At 28.5% G+C, this 9,805-nt stretch overlaps 1 protein-coding gene across 2 annotated transcripts; it reads right to left on the bottom strand.

Moving 5' to 3' along the window:
- Positions 1-1,222: 1,222 nt before the first annotated feature.
- On the bottom strand, positions 1,223-5,295 carry LOC136075218 (uncharacterized). Of its 2 annotated transcripts, XM_065787705.1 has the most exons (6): positions 4,913-5,295; positions 4,663-4,779; positions 4,422-4,537; positions 3,280-4,307; positions 2,943-3,171; positions 1,223-2,866 (listed from the first exon to the last, which is right to left on the bottom strand). In XM_065787705.1, the coding sequence occupies exons 4-6, from the start codon at positions 3,633-3,635 to the stop codon at positions 1,301-1,303; spliced, it is 2,151 nt and encodes a 716-aa protein (XP_065643777.1). In that variant the 5' UTR covers positions 3,636-4,307; positions 4,422-4,537; positions 4,663-4,779; positions 4,913-5,295; the 3' UTR covers positions 1,223-1,300. The 2 variants fall into 2 exon arrangements, with proteins under 2 accessions (XP_065643777.1, XP_065643778.1); XM_065787706.1 differs by lacking the exons at positions 4,663-4,779; positions 4,913-5,295 and having other exon boundaries at positions 4,422-4,556.
- Positions 5,296-9,805: the final 4,510 nt, after the last annotated feature.

Raw genomic sequence — 9,805 nt, 5'->3', positions numbered from 1 at the left:
TTCAAATAAATTTTGAGAAATAATTTTTTTTTACCCAAATTCTTCGCAGTAACGAAAATATCTTTTTTTTTTAAATGCTTAAGTATATTCAAATAAACATTTTTATAATAATTTCAATAGAATTAAAAATATCATTACAATTAGAATTTACATGTCAGATATATTTATGGAAATCAAATGAAAAGTTACGCTATTAAAACTTTTATAAAAACTCCATTTTTTTAAGTTAAGTTTTGATTTTTTAAACATGATGATTTTTAAACATAGACTTAAAAAATAAGCTGTAACAAGAGTTTGTTTATATAAAAATGCTACAAATAAATATTTTGAGATATTTTTAAAAAGTCTACAAATAAATATTTTGAGTAAGATAAAATAAATATTTCCAAACAATTACTAGATAACTGTTAAACAAGGTAACTTTTATTATATTGTGTATACCAATATGACTAAACTAGCCATATTGGTACATTTAGCCACATATATGTACACATCACAAACTCAATATAAATTACAAAATAAAAAATTTATTGGTATCCATTAAAATAAAAACATTTAAAAGTTTATCCACTTCTTAATTTTTCATTAACAAACAATGACAGATCACTGCCACCTCTTGACAACGGCAAATCGTCATTAATACCCATAACTACACGTTGTAAAAATGTAAAACATGTCTGCACTCTGGCGCATATTCAATATTGATAACGAAGTATAGTTTCAGTAAACGGTCTACTGCACTCAACATGCCATTTCTAATAGGAATAACATTGTCTTCTATAAAAATAAAGGATTGAATCAAGTTGCACAGTGTGCCCAGAATGTGGTTTTTTGGAAAAAAATTCATAAATCCGTTATTTGTTAATGAAATCTTGTGAAAACTTTAGTATATTACTTTTTTGGGCTGAAGAATCTGATTCTGAGGTTAGTTTTTACGTGTGGGCACTCTGACCCAGTAAATGGGGCAACAGTGGGGGAGGGGCGCCAAGAGTCATGCTCTTACTTTTTTTAAAATTTTCAAATAAACTATAAAATATAAATTAAAAAATTAAATTTTTTTTAAAAAAATTTGTCTTCCACCGCCCCCCGCCCTATATAACAAATAGCCTCTCGATCCCCGTGACCAGTAAGCTCATAGCTAGCTAGGTTGCTTGGAAAAGGATATCATATCCAATTCATAATGAAATATGTTTGACTATTAATAATTTCAAGAAACTCATAATGAAATGAATTTGAGTTTATAATAATTTAATATTAAACACAAATATACACAGATATTAATCTTATTGATTTTATATGGTCACAGAAAACATTCTTGAATTATCATTTTTTCTTCAGTAAATATGTTGTTCACGTCTACTTTACACCCTCTTGTGGTATGTCCGAATTTTCCACATAATCCACATTGCAAAAGTCTTTTTTTACTGGCAATAATTGGATGTGTTCTTATCATCAGTCTGCAGTAAATGTCATGTGTATTAATTTGCAAAGACATCTGTCTGGCTTTACAACTTGTTCCTGATTTATAAGCCTTAATGTATTTGTTCCAACTTTCGCTTGACTGCTCGGAGTACTTAGCAATGGGTGATCCACCTGTAAGCATAAACAGTTCCCAGGCATGTGCACACATTTGATGTACGCTGGGGCTGAGCATAGCCCATGGAAATGTCTGTTTATGGAATATCATCAATCCATAACCAACTTCTTTAACTTTATCAGGATCAACTTTTTTGCTAACATCAACATGCTGATTAATGCTAAGTAGTATATTGAACTTAGATAACAAAGTCGAGAAGCTATCTTGGTCTTCTGTTTTAAGAATTATGGAACAGATTGACTTTCTTTCTTTTGGACTAAAAAAACGATCTGCTAATGGTCCATTGTTAGTGTTACCACCACTAGAAGTAGAAGAATCAAGAAGCATTCCTGTTTTTTCACGTACGTTTTGAATAACTTTTTTTTTTGCTGTTTTCAGAGCAGTTTTTACCTTTATGTCCTGCTCAGACCATGTATGGGTTTGTTTACCCACAATGTGATACAAAATTTTCAGACAGTGGTCGAGTGCACGAAGCTTTTGATGCAGAATGGCAAAAAATTTTACATCTGATTCAACTATAGGTTCATGGCATTGTCCATGTCTTTCTGTATCTTTGTACAAGATTTTGCCATTTTCTAGTCTTCTCCAGGTACTGAGCACATCATTGTAATTTTTATCTATGGTGAACCCATGTAGTATACATACCAGGTCATTGGCATCACTTCTGGAACATTTGCAGTAGTGACAAAAAGCTCCAGAATCACCCACCAATAAGTCTACCATTTTGCCATCAACCATACTAATCTCTGTTTTTACAAATATTTGTAACCCATTTTTTGAAAGAATAGGCTGAGTTTCATTTTTAGGCAGTTGACTCAGAGTTGCTTTAAAATACTCCTTAACACTCTCCCTAGTTTCTTTTGCTTTCACTAGAATAACAGGCCTGGCAAAAGTAATAGAGTTAGGGGTTGGATTAGTCCAGATTACTTGGTTTTTTGAATCTTTAATTTCAAGAGGACACCAAAAGGAACAAATATAATTTGTTCCCTTTAAGTCTGCATCTTGAGGATCGGAAAACTGATGACGATAATTGTGATTTCCAGACCCATCAAGTCCAAATTTACCCTCTACATGTATAGAATGATTTTCAGCACAAAACTCGGATATATCTAGTAGAGACTCAACAGTGTCTTTGATAACATTGTTCACAGGGGATGAAGTTTGCTTGTCGTCACTGCTTAATTCTTTTGGTAGCAAAGTACGTTTAAAGGTATCTACATCATTCCTTGTTGGCAACATTAGTTTTGGGAGAAGCTCAAGTCTCAGTTCCTAGGGAAATATACAAAATTTAAACGTACAATTATAAAAACAATTAACTACAACAGTATTTGATTGCATACTTTACCTGATATTTATTTATGGATAGATCCAAGTTGTAAATTAAAGCAATTGCTTCCTGTACCGATATTGTTGAAAGTTTTACTCCTTCCATCTTCCCCCGTCTTTTTTCACATCTTCGGACAACTTCTTTTAAGTATTCTGATTTATCTACACCTTGTTCACTCGCATGTTTTTCCACAATGTCCACAAAATCATCCAGAATTTTGTTGTATGTACGTTTTTCAGGTTGATCACTGGATTAAATGATAACGTTTTATGAAAAGTAAAAAAATAGCTACTGGGTGTCCCAAATAACATGATGCTTAAGAAATTCAAATAAATGTCAACAGTTAAACTTTTACCTTAGTCTTTTTGATTTCCGTCCTCTTTTAGCTTGTGGAGCTCCATCTTCTTCTACATCACCCCTGGATGATGATGAGGCTGCAACAGGTAGATTTCCAGGCAGTTTTATCCCAACTTCGTTTCTCCAAATTTCCAATTCGGCCACAAGTTTATTTTGTTTCAACTTTGAATATTTTTTTACATGTCTTTCAAATTGCTTTAGAATTTTTTTGATGTTATCTTTTTCATCTTCTAAAGTTAGATTATGTCTCACTTTGATTGTTTTTAAAATTAGCTTTGATTTTTCCAATGAACTTAATTTGATGTTCAAGTTTAGTAAAATTTCTTCTAATTCTCCTTTTTTTATTAATAACATTTTATCGCATGTAATCAACAGGTATTCCTGAATCGTCCGTGAAAGTTTATTTTCATAAATTACGCAACCTCAAATATCAAACTTGTACGAACAAATAAAATTCAAACTTAAACTACTCAATTTCCGGGGATAACCGGACTGTGTAATTTTTACACATAAAAATAGAAAGTCTACATTGAATGAAACATTTGAGTTTGTTTGCGGCCTCCTGCGGCCTTTTTTTTCCTGTGACTTTGTTTTTAAAAAAAATTAATATGTTTTCATATATTTTAGAATTTTTTTAGGTATAAACAAAACTGCACAAAACAAATTTTTAAACTTCAATTTCAATTTTTATTGAAGTAATTCACAAATTAAATATTATTTACAGACCAGGATAGAATTTTTTTTTAAATTTATGGAGTCAATTTTGATATATAGCGTTTCAAAGTTATTGTTAAAAAACAGTATTGGTACAGTTTTAATACAAATATTTTTTTTGCCATGACCTACATATGTCTTACACAACATAAATTTACAATTTAAAGTGAAAAAATAAAAGGTAAGAAAAATGAATTTTTTCATGTCCTGGGCACACTGTGAGTTGCCTCGAGCCCCTAGTGTAATAACAAATGGATGCATGAAAGAGGTATGTCTATGTGCATCAATTATAGTCTCCATAGCTGTAGTGTCCTTTGTAAAAACAAAAATAATTAAGATACAATATAGAAGCGAAATTATTATTGATCTAGTTTATAGCACATACCATTTAGCTAGAAATATTAAACTTAAAAACAAAAAACTTACAGGAAAGATTTGAATAAAGTGAGCTGCAACTTCAGCTGTAGGCGGTCAATCCTTATTTCTAGGAGGCACTTTAAGAATGTACGGAAGCAAGTGAAATGCAAATTCCATATTTCGATCTTTGATTTTTAAAAACATTTAAAAATTCAAACAGTACATATTTCAGAATAAAAAAATAGTTTTAAATAGTTAGTGAAAGTTATAAAATATAAAAACAGTAATTAAAGAAGACGATGTGACATACCACTTGAAGATATTAGTTTAGATATTAAGATATTAGTTTGAAGATATTAGCCATATTTTCCCTTTGCATAAGCAAATCTTGAGTATTTTCTAATGTTGCTGTAAACTCTCTCTAAAACTAATATAATGATAATTAAGAGTCCTTAAATGTTTCTCAAACAAAAAACCAATTTTACTCTAGTAATACTCCAATACCAGTAATCCAAGACATTAGGATATGCATTACAAATGTAAAAAACAAAACTACTTACATCAAATCCTAAATGGGGGAAATTTCCGAATAAACTCATGAAAAGGCGGTTTTGATGACATAATCCAGTTTCTTCGTGATATTCTAGTTTTTTCAAGAATAAATTGTTTTCGATCATACTGAATGTCATCAAATGACAACTAACTCATAATGTTTCGCTCTTCATTTAAAAAAGGAACTTAAAAAAAATAGTTAAGCATCATTTGTTGTATATATAAGTATGACTTACAGTTTTATTAGGCTTACCTGCAACATCAAAAGTTGTTGGGGAAATAGATTTTAGTTTTCGAGTAGCTTGGGCATGGACACCATCAAACTTCCTAATTGTTTTCAGCCACTCCTTGATATGTCCATGAGGTATTTTTTTTTTTTTTTTGTCATTCACTTTAACTTCCTAAGCACAATAGTAATTTTCCTAAATATTTAAATAAGGATAATGCAGTTTAAACAGCAAAGAAACTAATTACATTTAGCTAACAAAGTTAAATAACATACATTTCCTCGAGGTCCACCAGAGTGCAGTTTAGGAAAAGCGTTAATGATTGACAAGATTTGTTTTTATTGTTCTTGATGGATACTTAAAGTAAATACATAATAAAATAATGATAATAATAACCAAAAATAATAATCTAAAAAATGTTATAGATTTAAGTTAAACAGATAGATTTCCTACCTGGTTACTTAGCATGATTCACCAACTTAACATTTATTTATTCTGTTCATTTTTTTATATAATCTTATTATAAAAAAGTGTTTGAAAAAATTTACTATGCATAAAATATTCAGAAATAAAAGGATATTTAGAGCAAACTGTTAAATCACATGTAATGACTTACAAGTTTCCAACTTTATTGACCATAATGTTAAAAAGAATATGAACCATTTCAAATCTGTACTTAAGTAACATTCCAGTTGTGTCATATTCAACAATGACAAGTTTACCTGTCTGATGCTCATCAAGCAATTTACGAACATCCTAAAAAAGAAGAAATTTTTTGAAAATATTTTCAGAAACTAAAATTAGTCCTTATAGTTTTAAAAAACAGTTAAAAATTAAGTCAAAAAATTACAAATTTGATATTGTCTATTCGAAGTACTGGAGTATGAAGAACATCACTACCACGTGAATATGTTGAATCTAAAAAGGGATTGGAATTTGATATATAACTAGTCTGATTAAGTGAAACATGTTTATTTTCAATAGTGAAATCAGTTTGTGAATAATCTGTCTGCGCATAATCTGTGGATTGTTCCTAAAACATAACAAATAATTCAATTTACTTAATTTTACATATTGCTTTCAAAATTACTTAAAATAGCTCTCTTTATTTATTTATATATATATGTATATATATATCATATATATATATATATATATATATATATATATATATATATATATATATATATATATATATATATATATATATATATATATATATATATATATATATCATATATATATATATATATGATATATATATATATATATAAATATATATATATATATATATATATATATATATATATATATATATATATATATATATATATATATATATATATATATATATATATATATATATATATATAGGGCTGTATATATATAATATATATATATATATATATATATATATATATATATATATATGATATATATATATATATATATGATATATATATATATCATATATATATATATATATATATATGATATATATATATATATATATCATATATATATATATATATATATATATATATATATATATATATATATATATATATATATATATATATATATATATATATATATATATATATGTATATATATATATACAGCCCTCAGAATTAAGGTTGGCATGCTGACCTAAACTAATAGCCTCCCAGGTCAGCCATTATTTATCGACCTTGTTTCTATCTTTTATGGTGAAACCTTTGTAAAAATATGTTTTTGCCTATTTAAAAAAGTTTAAGGTCTGCATTTTATTTCCAACTAATTTTATTTTTCTAATTCTGAGGGTTGTATGTATGTATGTATGTATGTATGTATGTAACTATATCAATAATAAACAGATTGTTTTTGCCATAGAACTCATCAGAAAATATTAAACTACGTATAAAAAATATTTACAATATGGCCAGATATTTCATGGGGTAGGTATAGAAAGTTATCTTGACATAGTTGATGATTCAAAATAATGTGCATGAACTGGCAATTTATTTTCAAACAACGCACTGCATTAAGAGGTTTGTAATCTGTTATGTCACATGTTCTTATACATAGTTTTTGGTTATCTAGTAAACAACAGTAAGATAAAGATAGATTGCAATATTTGTGGACAACCCACTTTGTTGTGAAAAAATACACAACTTTACTATGAACAAAAATCTGGTCAATGTGAGCAAAACTTGGTTCACCATCACTATTAAAATCATAAAGAAATGTTCCACATGATCTGTATTTCTGGCCCAATATGGTAACACAATCAACAGCTAAAACTTCACTTTCTTCACCAATAAAGGGAATAATAAGATTTTTGTTCTTTAATTCTGAAACTAAAAACACCTCACCATTTTTTACATCAGCAATGGTTTTTAGGGGACCATGAGTCATCCAAGCTAAGGCATGAGCAATTTGATGTCTCTTTGCAATTGAAAAAGAAATGTTCTGAAAATTGCAAACAATATGAGCTAATCTTTTTGAAAAATTATGTTTGGTTTCATATCTTATAACAATCATGTGAAGAAGAGGTCCACTTCGTTTTATAATAGTTCCATAATGAATCATTCTGTGATGCTTATAAAAAAGTTTTTTCTCAGGATAACATTCTTTCATCAATGAATGATGTTCCATTACTAGTTCCTCAATGTATGTGATTTGTAAACAATTTAAATTTGGAGATAAAATTACATCACACAATTGTTTTAAAATTTGGTAAAGTTTCCACTTTTGTGTATCTACTTTATCAATAACATCAGACAAAATAAGTGGCAAATACATAAACCAGTGTAAGCATCTGAGTAGAGCATTGACCTAGTAAAGAGTCAGTACTTTCCATGCATGACTCATTAATAGTACTAGGTTTTGAGCTGCAGACAATACCATAATCCATAAACTTGATGCGCCTATTCAGTTCTGTAATGGAAAAAAAATTTGACATCATATAACACAAGATAAAGAAACAATTTAATTTCACACGGAATAACTCCTTCAAAAATATCATGCATTATGTCTGCAGAATCATTTGAAGCAGGATGATAATAAGGCAATTCAGTTAAACAACTAAACCGTTTAATTCCACAATTCTTATTAGAAATTTTCCCACTTTGCATCTGGTGAACTTGAGAGTTGTATAAAATTAGATACTTGCTCCACTTCTAACATACTCATAGCTTTTTGCTGTAGCAACACAAGCTTTATTGTGCTTTCAATAGGTATGTAATAAAACAAATCTTTTACTTTGACTTGTATTTGCATTTTAGTCTTTCTGTCACGTTTTGTATCCCATCGTTCACCCATTGAATGTGGTACTGGTTCAACATAAAGGCCTTTATTTTTTAAATATGATAATATTCTATGTTGTGAATCAATTCCACTAAAAGGTGTTTTCCATCTGTTAAACTCTTCTGTTAAGTTGTCTATTACATGCTTCTCACACCTACATGTTTCCAGTACTGAAACTGTTTTACCTAGTAAATAACTAAGTATGTCTTCAATTAGGTTTTGTGAACAGCTCTTAACAAACTCTGAAGTACTTAAAGGAATAGAACTGGAAGACATTAAAGCCATAATAGATTTTAATGCTGCTTGTGATATGCCATACTCATCAACAATAGGTTTTAATATTTTTTTTATCTTTAATATTTTTCTCGCATCCTTTGTCTATTTTAATTTTACTTTTACCTTCAGAATTAGGTGTTACTGGATTTCCACAACTTATGTTAAATGTTCGATCAATATTAACTACAAAACCGGTATGATCTTTATTTATATGTTTTCTTAGCATATTATATGTAGTAAACAATCGTACACAACCACCGCTATTACACCGAAGTTGACAAGGCTCAAATAAAAGATGAACATTTCTCAAGTGATTTATGTAACAAGCAACAGTTTAAAAATCTTTGGGACAAAGGTAACATATCAACAGTAACTGTTGATCTAAATTAATCCTGAACTGTTCAAGCAAAAGGTATCATGAGAACGCAACGATCGAACTTTCAGTTGTTTCGCCCGATGTTTTAGGCTTATAAAATAACCTGAACAGTTCATGCAAATTTTACCGGAACTTTTTTAAGAGTGTAGGTTGAATAACAATGTAGATTCTTATTGTTTTTTTGTGTGCACCTGCTGGTGTTAATCGTTTTTGTTTAAACAGTTTCATATCTTAAATACTATTCCTGTTAGCTATATACCTTCAAGTTGTTTCTATTGACATCAATGTGTATTGTTTGAATGGATATAAAGTAGATAAGTAGAGTAAAGATGGTATTAAAAGTAACCGAGTTGAGCAAAAAAACTAGAAATTGAATTACGATCAGTGATCATAATTTAACTCTTTGTGTATAATCAATATGTATAAAAAACTTTAAAAACTTTTGAAAATGATCATTTTTGCTAATAGCTAATGTTTTAACTTTTTATATTTAGCAAAATAATTTTTATATTATGTTCACTAAGCTCGTACATAAAAGCAAATGAATTGGTTGTTAGAAACATTTACGGTATGCTATCTTCATTATGTACGAGTGATTTCACGTTGCTGGCAGAATATACGTACGAATGGGATTACTGTATTTCTTGAAGCCTCTTATTTTTAATCTTTTTTTTTTTTTTTTTTTTTAAAATTATTTTTAATCTTTTTGACAAATTTTATGAATAATTGCTGTT

The sequence above is a fragment of the Hydra vulgaris genome, chromosome 01, assembly GCF_038396675.1.
Source record: "Hydra vulgaris chromosome 01, alternate assembly HydraT2T_AEP".
Lineage (NCBI taxonomy): Eukaryota > Metazoa > Cnidaria > Hydrozoa > Anthoathecata > Hydridae > Hydra > Hydra vulgaris.
The sequence above is the reverse complement of the archived record's forward strand: the minus strand, read 5'-3'. Positions and strand labels throughout refer to the sequence as shown.

What these genes read in the sequence shown, in the direction of transcription:
- LOC136075218 (XM_065787705.1), bottom strand. Translation starts at nt 3,635, where the DNA reads ATGTTATTAATAAAAAAAGGAGAATTAGAAGAAATTTTACTAAACTTG. An exon ending in CGGAAATCAAAAAGACTAAG is followed by an intron (nt 3,172 to 3,279) that starts GTAAAAGTTTAA and finishes CATTTAATCCAG; the next exon opens with TGATCAACCTGAAAAACGTA. An exon ending in TATCCATAAATAAATATCAG is followed by an intron (nt 2,867 to 2,942) that starts GTAAAGTATGCA and finishes ATATTTCCCTAG; the next exon opens with GAACTGAGACTTGAGCTTCT.